Genomic DNA, 18627 nt, shown 5'->3' on the forward strand with positions numbered 1-18627 from the left:
CTCAATTGGTTTCGGTGTTGTTAGAAAGCAGAAACAGCACAAGGTCGAAACCGTGACAGTCGATAGGGGTTCTTGGCGTAGTCGCTTTTTCAATGTCTCCTTCTACGTCCGGAAATCCTAAAGCGTTCCGTCCACTCCGGACGTTAAATGGAGATAAACCATTAAGTTGGCGCTGCTCAGTCTCGGCTGAGTGGCAACTAAACCCTTAAATGGGCCAAAAAACCCTTAATTGGGCTAAAAAACCCTTAAATGGGACAAAATACGGAGTCTCGGCTCCCAAATAACACCGCCTTCTAGGGCCCTGTGTAAGCCTGGTTTCAGCTTCAGGTCACTCTAGTTGGTTGGTTAAAAAAAAAAAAAAAAAAAAAAAAGAATTAAGTATTAAGAATTAAATATTAAGAATTAAGTATTAAGAATTAAGTATTAAGAATTAAATAATCGAAAACCCTACACTAGATAGGAAAGGTGGAGATCATCTAAATAAAAATAATACCCTTGGCACCTTTAACCTAAAACTCTTTACTGAGAAATACGGTTTACTTGACTTATATCGAAAGACCAACCCCTTATCCAAGAATTATACTTTTCAAAAAAAAGACAATTCTTACAGCAGCCGAATTGACAGAATATACAGTGTGAGCGATAACGATACTCAGATCCACACAGATATTATAGACTCTAATTTAAGTGACCATCGGGCTGTACTATGCAGCTACCAAAAAAAAATTCAAAACAAAAGAGGCCCAGGATACTGGCACCTCAATATAAACCTCCTTGACGACCCTACCTTTACGTCTAGAGTTGCTGAGGAACTGGAAATATTTAAAAGTACCAAACACAAATATAAAAACAATAACCAATGTTGGGAAATCTTTAAATACAAAATAAAAGAAAATGCAATTGTAAGGTCAAAAGAAATAGCCCTAAATAAAAAAATTAGAATTGAAAATTTAAAAAAAGAAATAGAAGAAGAAAAAGAAAAAGCCGATAAAAACGACGAACGAATAAAATCCCTAAAAAATGAAATGAAATCATTGTTAGTTGACAAAGGAGTTTTTATACGAACCAAACAAGCAATAGTAGAAGAAGGAGAAATTCCTTCTAAATGCTCTGATGGAAAAATGCTACCAAAAAAAGAAAGCTATCACTGAAGTCATAGAAAACAACACCCTATTCAATGACCCCATAAATGTAAATAAAATATTAAGAAACTACTACAGTACTTTATACCAGGCTAAAGAGCTAGACAAAAGAAAACAAGAATCCTTCCTAAATAACATTAAAAACACCCTTAGTGCTGAAGAGAATGCACCATTAAATGAAAAGTTAACTCAACAAGAGCTCTATAATGCAGCCAAATCATTAGGAAAAGGAAAATCTCCAGGTATAGATGGTATTCCATTTTACTGAGCTAGCTAATGAAAACCTCTTTCAAGAAGACAGAAACTTAACGTGGTCTCAGAGAACAGCAATTCTTAGTCTGTTACCTAAGGAAGGAGACCCGAAACAACTGAAAAATTGGCGACCTATATCACTTCTGAGTGCCGACTACAAAATAATGACTAAAGCTTTAGCAAATAGATTAGCTAAACTATTAGAAAAAATGCTAGAACCATCGCAAACATGCTCGGTTCCTAACCGAACAATCTTGAATCTTTTCTTGGTCAGAGATCTAATTGAATATACAAATCGAAAACTTGACGGTTTTATTCTTTCGATTGATCAAGAAAAGGCATTCGATAAATTAGATCGGGAGTTCTTATTCAAAGTCCTAGAGCGATTTAACCTAGGGCCCAACTTTATACTAGCCATCAAACAAAGTCTAAAAATTCGCAATCTATAATCATAAACAATGGTTTCATGAGTCAACCTTTTGAGATACATAGAGGAGTTAGACAAGGTGATCCTGTCTCACTTATGCTCTATTGTTTAGCGGTTGAAACCTTATCTCTTGCCATTAAAATGAATGAAAACATTGATGGAATCCCTTTGCCAGGAAATAAAAAAAATCTAAAAGTTCTTCAATATGCGGATGATACCATAATCACTGCACAAAACACAACATCAATTGATGAAATCTTCAAAACTTTAGAGGAATTTCAACAGGCAACAGGGTCAAACATAAATAAATCTAAATCAAAGGCCTTAGCGCTAGGACCTTTTAACTACCTTGCGTATCAAAACAATATCGAAAAAGGATACTATACTGACCACAACATAAGTTGGGTAAATCAAACAGGCATGAAAATTTTAGGCGTAGATTTTTATACAGATCTGGGTTTTACTGCGAGCCAAAACTGGAAGCGCATAGTATCTACGTTTGAGAAAAAGGTCCAATGTTTCAAGTATCGAAACGTATCGTTGAAATGCAAAGGAACGTTTCTGAACGTACTAGCACTTTCAAAGATATGGTTTGTCGCAAATATATTTCCAATAAACACTCAAATTAAAAAACAAATAAAAAAGAGAACATCGACGTATTTATGGCAAAGTGAACATGCCGAACCCATTAAAAGGGAAATTCTATGCCTTCCAACATCAAAAGGAGGCTTAGGTATCATAGAACCTATTATACAAAGTCAGGCCCTTCGGATAAAGCACTTACTTAATCTAAAAGAGTCAGAGAGACCACATGAGGGACATTACCTCCAGAAGTATTTCCTAGCAACTTTTCTAATAAAAATCGCAACAAAAAACTATCAGCAATGGCACTTCCTAAAAGAAAATAACTTTCCTAGGACAATAAACAAACCACCTTTTTATTATCATGATACAATAAAAATTATGAAAAACAATGAAAAAATATTTGAACTTAAAAACAAAACATCGCGAAATATATATACTTTATTATTGGATAAAATAAACAATACATCGATTAAGAAAACACAGACACACTGGGATGCAGTTTTTCAAAAATCACTTCCATGGTCCCAAATATGGATCCGCAACTTCAACTCTTATGCTCAAGGCCCAAGCCAAAATACACTATGGCGTATCTTCCATGACAGCCTTCCAACACTCGATAAAATAATGGCATGGAAAAAAAACAGAGGAAGAGGAAACGACCTATGCAAAATATGCAATAAAAAGGAAACGACTTTACACGCGTTTGTGTATTGCACAAGAGTTAGTCATGTATGGACCCAGCTCGAAACAATATACCGAAAACTACTCCCACAAAAGCCTTTCAATATTCTTCAAACACTTTTTATGACTAATATAGAAGAACTTCCTATAAAAAATAAACTAGCTAAAATCATAACCACTATAACAAATATAACAACAACCGAAATATGGCGAGCAAGAAACTTAAAACTTAAGGAAAACAAGCATGTTGAGGCAAACAAAATTGTAGAAAACATCAAGAGAGAAATAAAATACATATGGAAGGCAAAATACAACAAAGCACTTAGGGAAAATAAAATTAAATATTTCAACAACAACTTTTCAATTAATGAAGCAATAACAAAAAATGACGTCCAAAACCTAAGTTTCGCCTTCTAATTAAAGAAATCTATAAACCTTTAGTAAAAAAATTAAAAAAGAAAACCTAAAAAGAAAAAAAAACAAAAAAGAATTAAGTATATATATAATAATATATATACTTAATTCTTTTTTTCAAATAATTCCTGTTTCTCATGAAATAGCTAAATTATAATTGCACAATCTAACATCATGTGCAATCCTGTCCGCTTTCTCTATGCTATCTTTCTAACACGACTGCTACTTCCAATCCTTTGCTGAAAATAACTCTCGTTCTTCCAACGACTTTAACTCTCGGCCGTAAAGCAGTTATGACGCTCCTTCTTGGGGGCTGAACATGTCTTTGCGTGCCTTGGTATGATGGTCTCTGTATGGCAACTAGCCGGAGGAGAATAAACCACAATACCTATATAATATTGTCACTCCGTCAGATGTTACGAAAGAAGAAGGATGAATTTGCTACAAATTTTAATTGCACCTTCTAATACTGCGTGCAATCCTGTCCGCTGTCTATGCTATCTTTCTAAATCGACGACTTCTATCTTCTAACTCGACACCCTCTCTTCGTTCTTCCTAATATCACTTTACTTTTGGTCCGCTAAGCGGGTTATGACGCTCCGTTTGGAGCCGACTCGTCCTTGCGGTCCTCGGTAATGTAGCCTCTATATGGCAATGAACCGGAGGAGGATAAACCACAAAACCATATATAATATTGTCACTCCTCAATATCACTTTTCTCAATTAAATAGTCTTTTTCTTTCACCTTTCTCTCACTCGTTTTTGATTTAAATTCCATAAGCTGCTATCATCAGCTATAACAAGATTTTCGATTGGATGCAAACGTTTTAACTTTTCTTTTTCCAAACGTCTTGCTTCGTCGAAGGCGTTTTCGTGTTGTATATTTTTAATTTTTTTTTTTTTTTTTCACATTATCCGGTAAGCTCAAGTTAAGTTGCTTTTCCAAATTAATAATAGATTTTTATTTAAAGAATAAATTGAGTTTTTTACCTCACCTCTTGGCGTTGTCATATCTGGTGTTGGTTTTTGTAATGGTGATATTAAATTTAATAAGGATGCTTTGCCTTTATTCTCAATGACACTCTGATCGTTCGTGAATTCGATAGTGTTTTCTACTGTAGTTATCTTTTTTATTTCATCTTCTTGTTAGTTGGTGGAACACATGCATTCCTTGGTATATGTTTGCTTTGGCAGTTGTTACAATAAAACTCTTTTCCAGCAAAGTTTAGAATAATTCTTATACCATTGATTTTGACAGAAGGCGGAAAAACTTTACCATTGAATGAGCTTCACTTAAGCCTACTATCCTCGATAGTTCGGTCAAAGTCGTACGTTGTATGTTTGATTGAGTAGATTGTATCAGTGTAAGGAGCAAGTTTATCAGAAAATTATTGTTAATATAGGGTCACACTTAATTGTTATTAAAAAACCTTGTTCTTTCTCGCTTGAATATAATGGGTTTTTCACATTCATTTATTTCAATCTGCTCTATCGAAACGTTATTAGCATCATTGATTGATTTAAGAACCGCTATCCACCTACCATCTCTGTGGTAAGTAATATTTTCAATTTTACTTCTTCCAATCTTTGCTGCTATTATCTCGCTAAGTTCTTTGGCTTTCTCTGAGATATATTTTCAATTGCTGACTTTAGAATAATCCAAACGGGTTCGAAGTTCCAGCAACATGTTCATGAATACTCTCCACTTTACTTGTAACATGTAGTATAAGACATATTCAAAAAAAACTAATCTAATTGTTATATATATATACTTAATCTTTTTTTATTTGACATTTTATTTATATTTTTAGTTATATTTTTTATTTATATTTTTATTTATATTTTTATATTTATTTTTATATATATATATATATATATATATATATATATATATATATATATTTATATATATATATTTAATTTTTTTTTTTTTTTTTTTTTAAGTGCCCCAAGAAGTCCTTACGGTCTTGTCACAGAACACCGCGGAAGTGCATTTAACCAGGAAGTTCACGCCTCCTTCCTTACCGTGAAGCGAAAATTTGTCGAAAATCTTTATATTTTAATTATATTATGAGATTTTATTATTATTTCATTTATTTAACACCCAATGTAATTTACAAGGTAAAAAAGAAAAATAAGAAAGTTATTTCTCGTGATTTTCACTTAAGAATTTTTTCTTCCAGAATTTGTTTAAAAATTCCTCTTTGCCCTTTCGCATTCCAGCACTCTATTGCATGTTTCAAAGTTTGTTCAACTTCGGAGGGAATTTCACTTTTAGAAAGTGCTATTTTTATCTTCTTTTTATTTTGAATTAGGTTTTGAAAATTTAGCAACCGAAAACGGCATAGGTCCTGAATATCGCCAACAAACGAATGTTTAAATAAGGGGTGTTTCAGTTGTGAAAAGATAATGTCTGAAGTTGTTTTATTATTAAGAAGACGAAGAAACAAGTTTAATTTATTTTGTTGAATACTTTTTGAAATGGATTGGATTTTAAATAGCGAATTTGTATAGTTCTTACTGTGTTTTGAAACATTTAAAAGCGATTTTAGTTTTAAATAGCGAATTTGTATAGTTCTTACTGTGTTTTGAAACATTTAAAAGCGATTTTAGTGCACTCCTTCCAATTACATCTAGCTTTTTCATCAAATCAGAATTATTTTACATATCTCCATACCATAAGTTAAGGTAGGGACTGCCAATAATTTATATATATAAGAAATAGAACTTGGGTGGGCAAACCGGGTTCCAGATTGAATAAGAGTTTGAATAACAGCTCTAAAGTTTGAAATTTTTTCATCAACATTTGTATTATTAAGTGAAGCAAAAGTTGAATGTTTAGTATCCCATGTGAATCCCAGATGTCTAAGTTTATTCTGAAGATTTATTTTATTACTAGATATCGTTATCGTATTGGTTTGTATTTGGGCTTTACCTGAAATCAAGAATTCAGTTTTTTCGGCATTTATTTTAATACAATTTAAATTACTGTAAATATTGCATGTTTTTATCAGCTTTTTGAGAGCAGAGAGGGTAGAGCTTAAAAGTATGATATCATCCGCATATGCCACCACACCAGTGAAGTTACCATATATCAATATATGAAGTTACCATATATCAATGTGCCAAAAATTTTTTTTTTTTTTTTTTTTTTTTTTCTCTTTTATTACAAAATAATAAATATTTACAATTTTTTATAACATTAACTAAGTTTTTATGTTTTTACAATATATGGTATTACAAAGCTAGCGTAAATATATACATTTTTTGTTTTTTTAAATTTTATTACATTATTTTTGTATTTTTAATTTTTTATTTTTTTGTGTTTTTTGATTTTATATTTTTTTGTGTTTTTTGGTTTTATATTTTTTTTTAATTTTTTTTGCCGTTGTGCGGAAAGAAATCAAGAGTTTAGATTAGGTAAAAAGAGAGAAGAAATTTCAAATTAGGTTAAGGAGAGGTTCATAAGGAAAAAGGAAGATTTATATCCAAAAAAATTAAAAAAGGAATTACAGGACTTTTACATAAACATTACGTTACGAACACTATAGATAAAAAAATTAATGTGCTAAAATAATATTTCATATATTAAGGTCTGGCAGTGATTTGCTAATTTTATATAATAATAAGTTTGTTGTATAACATAAAAAAATTGCAAGAGGGAAGAAAGTCTTTACTAAACATAACACGAGCCGTTGTTTTATTTCAGCTCATATGTTTAGTTTCAGACTTCCATTCTCTACTTGACAGAAAACATTTTTTATACAAAAATACTCACAGAAAATGTCCGCGATGTTTCTGCGGACATGGTATTTATATTTTAAACTAATAATATTCCTGATGCTCCTGATTACTACCCTGATCACTGCCATTGGATCAATTTTTATGTTACTAAACTTGAGGTGGCATCTACTGTTCCATATTGCACTCATTGTGGTTTGAGTGAGTGTCAACAGCAGCTGCGAAGTAGGGCTTTTCCGATAAACTCGCTGTTTCAATCGAGAAAATCGAATTTATCGGAGAAAAGTTGTTTCGGGATGTCAAGGAGTTATATACATGTTTAAAATATTCCCAAATTTCGACAGAAGGAGGAACACAGTAGGCAAAGATATGCATGTTGTCCTCGATTTTGCCACAAGTTTTGCATTTGTTATTTTTGACGATCTGTTGCCTTGTGCTTTTGGCTAGCAAGGCCGCAGAAGGTAAACTGTTGTGTAAGAAACGAAAGAGGATGTTTTGAGTCGGTCCGCATGCGTGGGAGGTGAAGTTTTTTTTCCAAATTTGGGTCCACGGCATTGTTGTTTTTGTTGAACTGTTCCAAAAAAGTTCTGCTGGCACGACTGTCTTTTTGTTTTTTGCCACTTCTAAGTAAAATTTTTTTGTTGTTTTTAGGGGGATGTTAAAAAGGGACCCGTTTTTGCCTAATATTTCTATTGTTGTTTTGTAGTACTGAGACGTTTTGTTGTCCCAGTGTTTCGGAAAATTGTTCTGCTTTAAAAAGTTCCAGCTTAGGTTTTGGTTCGTAAATTTTATAAGTGAACTCGCCAACCAATACTTTGAAAAGTAGTAATATTCGTGAGCTTTGTCCTCTTCGCATTCTTTCAGTTGAAAGAGTGTTTTGAGGCGCAGTGAAGCTAGACTTTGCTCCTTCGGTGATAAAATTCCGAGACCCCCGCTTTTGACGGGTAAGAAAAGTGTCTCTTTCTTGACCGAATTGTAATTGGTCTTTTGCCACAGATTTTCGAAATGGCTCTGTGCAGACGTTCTATTAACCATTCGGGAACGAGCAGCACGTTTGCCAGAAACCATACTTTTGACATTGCTAACGTATTTATCAACATAGTCTTTCCCCTAAGTGACAAAGTACGTAGTCCCAGAAACTTGAGTTTTTTCTCTATTTTGTTTAGAGTTACTAACCAGTTGAAAATGGTAGTATCGCTCAGTCTGGTGTAAAAAGTAACACCTAAAATTTTGAAACCGGTGTTGTTGTTCCACTCTATGCCGTCCAATTCCGGGTACATTTTGGGATCAAAACCCCCAAGAGCGAGACCCTTGGTTTTTGAGGCATTGATCACTGAACCACTTGCTTTTTCAAACAGTTTTACTTTTTCGAAGAAACAACGGACTGATTTTACGTCCCTGGCAAAAAAGTTCGAATCGTCTGCGTACTGCTGTATTTTAAGGGGTTTTGGAGTACCTGGTAGCGGGAAACCCTCTATTCTGCCATCTGCTCTGATCACCAAAGCGAGAGCTTCGGCGACAAAAACATACAGCAAGAGAGAGAGGGGATCACCCTGTCTAACTCCCCTTTCCGTAGGGAAGGAGGCTGACAGGAAACCACAATTCAGAACACATGCCGAAACTTCTGAATATAAGGTGTTAACAAAAGATACAAAATTTTCTCCGAGATTGAATTTTCAGAGAATCTGAAGCAGAAACGCACGATCGACTTTATCAAACGCCTTTTCTTGGTCTATTGACAAAATGAAACTAGGTAGATTTTTAAATTGCGCGTAATCTATAAGATCACGGACTAAATGTAAATTTGAGAATATTGTTCTACCTGGGATTCCGCAAGTTTGATTTGGTTCTATAATTTTCCCCATTACTTTTGCAAGTCTTCGGGCCAGCGCTTTTGTGATTATTTTGTAATCAGCGCCGATTAGGGATACGGGCCTCCAGTTTTTGCATTCGGTAGATCTCCCTTGTTTGGGGATCAGTGAAATAATAGATTTTTTCATAGAGTGGCTGGTGTTTTTTTTGACCAAAAGTATTTCGTAGGCAAGTTCTTCAAAAAAAATTCTTTTTTCTAAAATGTGCCAAAAGGTTTTATAAAATTCAGCTGGAAGTCCGTCAAAGCCCTGGAGATTTTCCGTTTTCAAATTTAAAAAGGGCTTCTTTTAGTTCGGCGACGGACAGGCGGTGTTTAAAAATTGATTTTCATCATCACTTAAACGTTTAGTGATGTGTGACAAGACATAGTTTGGAGCCGTTTGCATAAACTAGTTTTGGTGTAAATGTTTTTGTAATATGAAACTAGGGAGTTTAGTATTTCACCAGGTTCACTCGTCAATGTGCCGTCATTCTTGCAATTTCGGTAATTGACTTGTTCCGCTGTTGAACTTTTTCCAAATTATACAAAAATTTTGAAGGTTTTTCTCCTTTTTCGATTAGTTTTTGTTTCGTGCGAATAAACGCTCCGGGAAAATGGAGCAAGAGCATCGCGTTTTTCTTTGATGCTATCTAAATTCGGGTTAGCGTTTTGTCGCTCCCGTTGGATTTCGTTTTCAATCCTTTTGATATTTTTTTTGTTTTTTGCACTTTCCTGTATCGATATGTGTTGTAATTCAGCCCTAACAAAAAGTTTGCAGTCGTCCCACCATTTTAAAATTGACGTATAGGACCGTTTTGTTCGCCAATCTCGAATTAAGAATTCAATTTTTTGCCTATGTACCTCTGTTTCCAAAAGGGAGCAGTTTAATTTCCAGTATCCTGGTCCTCTCCTGATTTTACTAAAATTGACAGTTGTTGACACGAACTCGTGGTCGGAAAAAGGGTTAGTGAAGATTTTTGTTGTATGTTGTTTTTTTGGCGATTTTATCAGGGCAGTAGAATCTGTCGAGTCTACATTTGACCGTCTGATTGCGCCATGTGAATTCTCTTTTGTTGGGAAATTGGTAACGATAAACATCTACGAGGTTATACTTACCTTGGAGGACCCCGAGTTCAGCAATGCCGTAAGTGCGACATTTGAGCGTTGTTCTGTGCCCTCTGTGTCAAGAGGCAGGCTTTCGACCATGTTGAAATCCCCGGCCATCAGGACGGGTAGTCCTGTGTCCTGCAAGAAATCTCCAAGGTCGCCAAAGAGGCGCCTTTCTCTCGGCACATTGGGCGCGTAAATATTCAGCACCTGCATTTCGTGTTCATCAATTTTTATCATGACATTTAATATTCTTCCGTTGTTGTCCCTTTTTAGTTCGTGCAAAGACACATTGGATTTGGAGAGTATCGCCACCCCACAACAGTTATACTCTGGACTGAGCTCCCAATAGACTCGCCAGTCCATTCGTCACTCCACTGTTTAATAGTGGACGGTCCGGATTTTGTTTCCTTAAGGAGGATAAGATCGAAGGTGGATTTTTTGAGAAACCCAAAAAAATTATTGCGTTTTTCTTGATCGTTTAGACCATTTATGTTGCACGTTAAAATATTAATAGCCATGATGGAGAGGATCAGGTTTCCAAATTGAAAACTCGTGTACCTTAAACATGAATATAATAATTTTACAACCTGACATAAAAAACACAAACATAAAAACCTTAACCTTATAGCACGAGTTTTCGTTTGAACTGACGTAATACGAACAATAGGATTCACTGGACCATAACATTGCACAAAAAGTGCGAACTACAACAATACGAATTACGACAGCTTAAGCGCTTTTTTAAAAACGTGACATGCATAATTAATGAAGTTTAAAATAGAACGTAAAAAAAGAATTTTTGTAATAAGAAAAAGAAATAATAGTTTAGAACAAAAAAGTTGAAATAATAGTCTGATTTGAGAACAAAGCTAAAAAGTAAGATAAAACGAAAAATTTTAGAGTGAAATAAACTTACGATTTCTTTTCCGCACATGTTTGGCTTTCATAGTCCTCATCAATGAATAACAAATCGCCCTCGTCCTTATTCTGTTTTGGTTTCTTCACGTACAACCATGTCGATCTCTTCTGGTGTTTCCAAGGTCGTTGTGTCAGTTACTAAAACATTTAATATTGTTTCTTGGAGTTCCTCCTCCGATTGTCCAGTCTTTTTCTATTTGACTGGACAGACTTCGATAGATTTTTTATTTTTAAAGAAACTTTATTGCTTTGAGGATCAGGATTATGAATATTGGTGTCAACTCTGCAAAGGTTATCGTCTGAATTTTTAATATCTTTGTCTTCACTTTTCTTGTCTTCACTGTTGACCTCTGCAGTTTCGATATGTTTGGGTTCAGAGGGTGAGATGGTTGTGAGCTCTTCAGCGTTGATTTCTGGTTGACCGATATGTTTGTATCTGAGGGTAAGCCCATCAACGTTTTGATAGCGTGGCAGTGGATTTTGAGATGGGTTTTTCCAGTTTTTTATAATAATAATTACGTTACCTGTGTAAATGTCTTCCCCTTGGGCTTTAACCTTTTGCAGGTAAAAAGAGTCAAACTCACCTCTGCCTGTCGCAAGGTGCTTTCCAAGCAAGATGAATGCGCTTTGACACCCGTTTCGTAAAATACCAATTGGGATATTTTGCACGAGTACATCCCAGTGGGCATTTGACGTCCTTGGACGTCCAAAGACGAACAAATCTGGTCCGGATTTCCGCGAACTAATTAGACGTCCTTGGAAGTCCAAATTAGTCGAACTTCGTCCTAATTTTTAATTGGGAACTGTCACCTATGTTGATAGTATTAATACGCTTGCGCGAACTATTACCCGCCATTGTAATTGTGTTTTTAGTATAATTATATTCCCTGTTATATAAGAGCGTGCTAGTTGCAACATTTCTTGTTACAGTTGCTTACTCTGTCTTCCTACATTAACCAATCACCAGACTCTATTATTCTGTCTTCCTGCAAAATTAAATAATGGAACGTAAGACGTATTCAAAAAGATTTCAAGGAGATTCAAGTGAAAAATATCAAAGGTACAAGTAACTTTGAGTAAAACAAAGCTGAATTTATTAGCATTGATTATAATCTTACCAGTTGAAAAACTATATAAGTATATGGTATATAAAGTTTTTTAAATAACATTTATTTCAGCTTTGTTTTATTTTCTATAGTTAAAGCTTTATATTAGTATAATATATAGTATATTTCTAGTGGTATCTCTAGAGATACCACTAATCTGCTAGATTAAAATATTTATACAAAAACTATATCATATAGTTTTAGTATAGATATTTTAATTTAATAGATAATTATATCAGTAGATATTTTAATCTAGCTAGATTAATCTAGCTAGATTAAAATATCTATACTAAAACTATATGATATAGTTTTTGCATAAATATTTTAATCTAGTAGACTGAAGGTACCTTTTGATTATTTACATGTTTTATAGACAGCTTCCGTGTTCTTTTGAAATTTTAGAGTACTTATTAAAAATATATATTAGTATTTTCTGGTAATCTTAATTCTAGGAGTCCTAGAGGTAAGATTCAAAGATATATTCGCATTAAATGATGTATATTTAATTCTAAATGTGTTTTAAATTTTAACTTATTTCAACTTCATTCTTAAATTTTCATTTCAACAGTATAATAATAAATTAATATTACAGATGGAAAAGTTTTTAATAATAATAATAATAATAATATTAATAGTTACAAATTGAGTAAAATAAATTTACCACCTTATCTTTATTCAAATAAGTTTTATTATATGTATATTTTACACAATTTTATTATTTGCAAAGTGTTGTTTTAGGAAGCGTATAACTAACTGGCGTAATAACCGTAGTCATGTGTATGCAATTTCACAATGTATTGATTCCCCAACAAATGATTCAAATATTAGTAAAAACTTAGCTATAAAATCTTTTAATTGTGGTTGTTTCTTGCAATCAGAAAGTGAGAATGCATCAGATTGTGATCATCAGCCCAAAGTAAATAGTGTTTCGCAAAGTTTTAATGGTTTTATTTATCCTTCAGATGATGAATTTAGTGAGTTAACAGATAATAGTCAATCATTATTAAAAGACATTCGTATTTGGGTATTAAAGCATCAAACTACACGAGAATGTGTTAATGACTTATTAACAATTTTAAGAAATCATGGGCACCAACTTCCAAGATTCAGGAGATATTTTTAGGAACATTGAACAAAGTTGATACAACCGAAATGAATGAAGGTGAATGATACCTTGGCATAAAGGAAGGTCTTGAAACAATTTTAAGGCGCAGTGCATATAACTGTCATGAAATTAAGCTACTCTTTAATGTAGATGGTCTCCCTATTTTTAAATCATCGGGATACCAATTATGGCCTATCACATCTACTTTCTGTTTTTCAACCTTTTACTGTTGCCTTGTATGTGGTGAAGAAAGCTAAATCCTATTGAGTTTTTAACCAATTTTGCACATGAGCTTAAAGAGCTGCATAATAAAACAGTTATTTTATGCGGTAAATCCTATTATGTCTCAATCTTTGCAATTCCATGTGATTCGCCTGCACGCAGTCTTCTGAAGGGTATTGTACAACATTGTGGTTACCATGCCTGTGAGAGATGTGATGAGGCTGGTGTGTCTGTTAAAGGTCGTATAGTTTATGGTACAATTAATAGTAATTTGGTTTTAAAAAGAACTGATTATGGGTTACGTTCGGGCCAGTATGCTCAATGTAGATAATGAAAACAGATCTCATCAGCATATAGTGACTCCATTGTATGAAATTCAAGAACTAGATTTTATTCAACAGTTTCCATTGGACTATATGCATCTAGTTTGTTTAGGAGTAATGCGTCGTATTTTATTGTATTTAAAAGGAGGATATCCACGGGATATTCTCTGGAAGATTGGCTTCTGCAATCTGATAGAGATATCTCATCGTTTAAGTGAACTAAAAGGAAAATTACCTTCAGATTTTGCGAGACAACCACGTGAACTAACTGAAGTAAATCGGTGGAAGGCTACTGAATTTAGAACTTTTCTTCTATACACAGGCATTGTTGTACTAAAGGATGTGCTGGAACCAAAAAGATACAAACATTTTTTGAGTTTAGCTCTTGCAATACGCATGCTATGTGAAGAGGAAACCATCTTACGATGCAGTTATCTAAATTCAGCAAGGCAACTTTTAAATTATTTTGTTACTAATGCACATGAGCATTATGGTGATACTTTCACTGTATACAATATACATAACCTCAAGCATCTTACTGATGATGTTGAATTTTTTCAATCTTCTCTTGATGTTTTTTCATGTTTTCAATTTGAAAATTATTTGAAAACCTTAAAAGGAATGGTACGTGGTAAACAGAATCCATTAATAGAAATAATTAAAAGGCTTCATGAATTAAAAGATACTTACTCTGAGAAAACAATTCCTATTACCCAAGTTTAATGGACCTACTAACTCTTGGTTTAATACTCAAGATTGTATATGCTTTGTGAACAACATTTTGCCTGATGAGACTAGATGCAAGATTTAAAAAAAGAGTGAACTATATACATTTTTTGAAGATTTTGTTTTTTCTAAGACTCTTCAAATATTTCTGATAAGAAAAGATACACTTTGGTCAGATCAAGTAACTTGTACAAATATAAAATGGAGAAAATGTGTTTGCTTACCACATGGAAATGATCAAGTTATCATACCATTACTAAATTGTGTAAATTTGGGCTGAAAAAAAAAACAACCTAATAAACTATACTTATCTTTATTTATATTAAAAGTTCTACTTCTAAACCTTTTTTATGAGAAGAGATTTATTTAGATACTGTTTTTGGTTTTCTTATTATTAATCTGTTCAAAACTATAAAATCTGAAGTTAAGATTATATGTACACAATATTGACTGGTTTATGTTTCTAATTTAAAAAAAGTAAAAAGATATTTAAGATGAATGTAATATGTATGTACTTTTGATTTGTTCATTAAGTCCTTTTTTTATTCTCAGGCTTTTTAGTACTGTGGTTATAACTGAAAGGCTCTACCAACCAAGACAGTGGTTCCTTCTCATTGGGTTAGTTTAGACAAATATATTGTTTATTTTCCACCCAAAGGATACAAAACTCTTGGAACTTATATTTCTGAGTGGGCTCTTCCGGAACCAGGCTGGAAAAAGTATAAGTTTATTGAATTTATTTTGGAAGCTGGAACGTTAGAGACATGCAACCAGATGCTTCAATTTCAAACAGAAGATGAGTCAGAAAGTCACTGTTTATATTTTTTATTAATTTCTCCTTGATAAAAAAATTATTGAGTGTATAAATAATTTATTTGTATCAACCGTAAGGAAAATCAAAAGAAGTTCGAGCACCCAGTCCTGAGCTGAACATAATTTTTAATTGTAATGAACCTGTAAACAGTGGATTTTCTCATAAGCTGAGCGATAGATATTCAAATACAGGTGACTAAGTTTTATGTAAAGGTATTCCAGAAAAACTATTTGTTTGATTAGTATTTATTTCAACTTTATTGTTTTTTTGTTTTTTTCTTTTTGCATTAGAAAAACTGAAAGCAGCTCAAGCTCCAAGTCTGTTGCCTGATTTTACACCTGATTTCATTAACAAAAATGTTGAAAAATCAAAAGAAGTTCGAGCACCTAGTCCAGAGCTAGACTTCATTTTTCATTCTAATGAATCTATGAGCAGTGGATTTACTCATAGGCTGAGCAATAAATGTTCAAATACAGGTGATGAGGTTATATTTACAGATATTTCAGAAAAACTGTATACTTTTTTAACTATATTTTCAGAATAAAAATTTAACTATATTTTCAACTTGATTTTAAAACAGGTGATTTAAAAAGGAAACATTCAAATATAGGCGATGGTGGAGTTTCTTTTAAAGAAATGCCAAACAAGCGTGAGTACTTTTGTATTTACTTGTATATATTTTATCAATGTTGTTTTTCATTTTTGAAAACTGTTTCATTTTTTTATATTATATTGATAATAATATTTATAATTCATTTTAGTTTCAGAATTAAGAATTTATTGTTATAATTAATTGTAATTAAATCTAATTCAATAGTTGCAATTAATAATAAATATTTTTTCAATTTTGAAAAATCATAAATTATATATTTAATTAAATTTTCGCTTTACTTTTCAGAATTTCAATATGCAATTTTCATGGAACTAACAAGTCAATTGGATCAAGTTAAGGAGAATCAAAAAAAAATCCTTGATCGTCTTGAGCTACTTGAAAGTAATGATGCGGGACCCAGTGGGTTCGCAACTGCCGATATTTTAACAGAACCAATAGATACAATGGAAAGGTTTGATGAGGAAGAAAATGGATTAAACTCCAGTAAAGCAGCGAGGTTTCGCAAGGTAGTTTAGTCAGTTTTTTTTTTTTCCCACCTTATAGAAAAAGTAAATTTTTTCAATAGTTTTCAATGTTACCTTTTAGTTTTGAGTTTTAAAAATAAAACTCAAAACTAAAAAAGCTAAATTTTTTATTTTAAATTAGAAGTTAACAATTTTATTTACAATGATTTTTGTCTTTCCTCAAATAGACACAAGATTGAGATTAGCTTGGATTTTTTTTTTAAATAAAGTTTTTATTGTCTCTAGATTACACAGATTAAGGGCGTTGGTGGTTCAACGCCACGTCGACTAGTTAAAAATGTGTTAGACAGCATAATGACACAACCTTTACAAAGCTGCTTCAGTAAAGATGGGATAAAAGGAAAACGAAAATTTGTGGCCACAACGTTATACAAATGTTTAAAAAGTAAGTTAGTTTACATACCTAATTACATCGTAATTAACTTAAATTTTTTATCAAGTTTTGTTATAAAGAACAAAAAAATCATAATAATATTAAATATAAATGAAAATTAGTTCTAAATTTTGCTTGTTTTAGAAGCGCTCATCTCAGAAAAAGATGGTTTTGACGTGGGCAATATTGAGACACTTGTTGGCGACTTGTTAAAACGTGCAATGCCGAAATCGCAAAAAGAAGGAGTTAAATAATATAAAAATTCTTCAATTTTTTTTGTAAATTATACCATGTATTATAACATTTAAACAAGTAAATAAATTTTTAACTTGAAAAAGGAAATTATTGCAAGATTTCGGTGTCATGCCTAAATACGACGACCATACGTTTGATAGGACGTCAATTTTGGACGAATTTGGACGTCCGCCAGACGTCTCAATTCGTCCAAAAAGTGTTTTAAACGGACGTCCTTGGACGTCCGCTGTAGACGGACGAAAGGTGTTTCATTTGGACGTCTACTGGACGTCCATTGGACGTCCTAGGTCCAATTTAGACGTCCCCTGGACGTCCTTGGACGTCCAAATGCCCACTGTGATGTACCTTACGTACAAACTTTTGTTGAAAGCTAAGTGCGCAGCCTTTGATTTCAATTTCGGTGTTAAGAAACACTTCGACTGCCGAATTGTTTATCACCCGCAAACTCGAAAAGTTTATTTGAGTAATGCCTCGTAACTCCCCAGACATTAGATAACAGATTTTTGCCAGACAAAGCAAATAAAAAATCGTTCACGCTGATATTCAAATCTCCATATCTGCACACCAAAACATTTGCACTGTCGTTGGACGAATTAGATTTAAAAATTCCAAGTAGAGTTTTCGCTTGAGTGTTGGATGTGACTGAAGATGAAAGTGCTCCAGCATAACTTTTCGCCATCACGATAATACTTTAAAACTGCCTACCTTATTGGTGCATACCTTATTAACATAAATACTGAAATAGTTTAGATGTGTTTTTTTCTGTTGTGCCGTTTCCGTGTGCCAACAATTTTTTTTTTTTTTTTTTTTTCTTTTATTACAAAATAATAAATATTTACAATTTTTTATAACATTAACTAAGTTTTTATGTTTTTACAATATATGGTATTACAAAGCTAGCGTAAATATATACATTTTTCGTTTTTTTTTTAAAATTTATTACATTATTTTTGTATTTTTAATTTTTTATTTTTTTGTGTTTTTTGATTTTATATTTTTTTGTGTTTTTTGGTTTTATATTTTTTTGTATTTTTTTGTTTTAAATTTTTTTTTGCCGTTGTGCGGAAAGAAATCAAGAGTTTAGATTAGGTAAAAAGAGAGTAGAAATTTCAAATTAGGTTAAGGAGAGGTTCATAAGGAAAAAGAAAGATTTATATCCAAAAAAATTAAAAAAGGAATTACAGGACTTTTACATAAACATTACGTTACAAACACTATAGATAAAAAAATAATGTGCTAAAATTATATTTCATATATTAAGGTCTGGCAGTGATTTGCTAATTTTATATAATAATAAGTTTGTTGTATAACATAAAAAAAAAATGCAAGAGGGAAGAAAGTCTTTACTAAACATACCACGAGCCGTTGTTTTATTTCAGCTCATATGTTTAGTTTCAGGCTTCCATTCTCTACTTGGCAGAAAACATTTTTTATACAAAAATAC

General features: G+C 32.6%; 2 protein-coding genes across 2 annotated transcripts; both read left to right on the top strand.

Annotated features, from left to right (window-relative positions):
- Positions 1-12100: 12100 nt before the first annotated feature.
- On the top strand, positions 12101-13351 carry LOC136090876 (uncharacterized). The gene is made up of 2 exons (XM_065817852.1): positions 12101-12182; positions 12967-13351. Exons 1-2 carry the CDS (start codon positions 12124-12126, stop codon positions 13349-13351), a joined length of 444 nt encoding a protein of 147 aa, XP_065673924.1. The 5' UTR covers positions 12101-12123.
- A 497-nt stretch (positions 13352-13848) lies between these two features.
- Positions 13849-17251, top strand: LOC136090877 (uncharacterized). The gene is made up of 9 exons (XM_065817853.1): positions 13849-14595; positions 14738-14869; positions 15187-15412; positions 15496-15609; positions 15709-15894; positions 15999-16067; positions 16317-16537; positions 16781-16940; positions 17073-17251. Exons 1-9 carry the CDS (start codon positions 13849-13851, stop codon positions 17180-17182), a joined length of 1965 nt encoding a protein of 654 aa, XP_065673925.1. The 3' UTR covers positions 17183-17251.
- Positions 17252-18627: the final 1376 nt, after the last annotated feature.

Source organism: Hydra vulgaris, chromosome 14, assembly GCF_038396675.1.
Source record: "Hydra vulgaris chromosome 14, alternate assembly HydraT2T_AEP".
In the NCBI taxonomy this organism is placed as follows: Eukaryota; Metazoa; Cnidaria; class Hydrozoa; order Anthoathecata; family Hydridae; genus Hydra; species Hydra vulgaris.

What these genes read in the sequence shown, in the direction of transcription:
- LOC136090876 (XM_065817852.1), top strand. Translation starts at nt 12,124, where the DNA reads ATGGAACGTAAGACGTATTCAAAAAGATTTCAAGGAGATTCAAGTGAA. An exon ending in TCAAGTGAAAAATATCAAAG is followed by an intron (nt 12,183 to 12,966) that starts GTACAAGTAACT and finishes GTGTTGTTTTAG; the next exon opens with GAAGCGTATAACTAACTGGC.
- LOC136090877 (XM_065817853.1), top strand. Translation starts at nt 13,849, where the DNA reads ATGGGTTACGTTCGGGCCAGTATGCTCAATGTAGATAATGAAAACAGA. An exon ending in AAACAATTCCTATTACCCAA is followed by an intron (nt 14,596 to 14,737) that starts GTTTAATGGACC and finishes GTTTTTTCTAAG; the next exon opens with ACTCTTCAAATATTTCTGAT. An exon ending in AACAGAAGATGAGTCAGAAA is followed by an intron (nt 15,413 to 15,495) that starts GTCACTGTTTAT and finishes ATCAACCGTAAG; the next exon opens with GAAAATCAAAAGAAGTTCGA.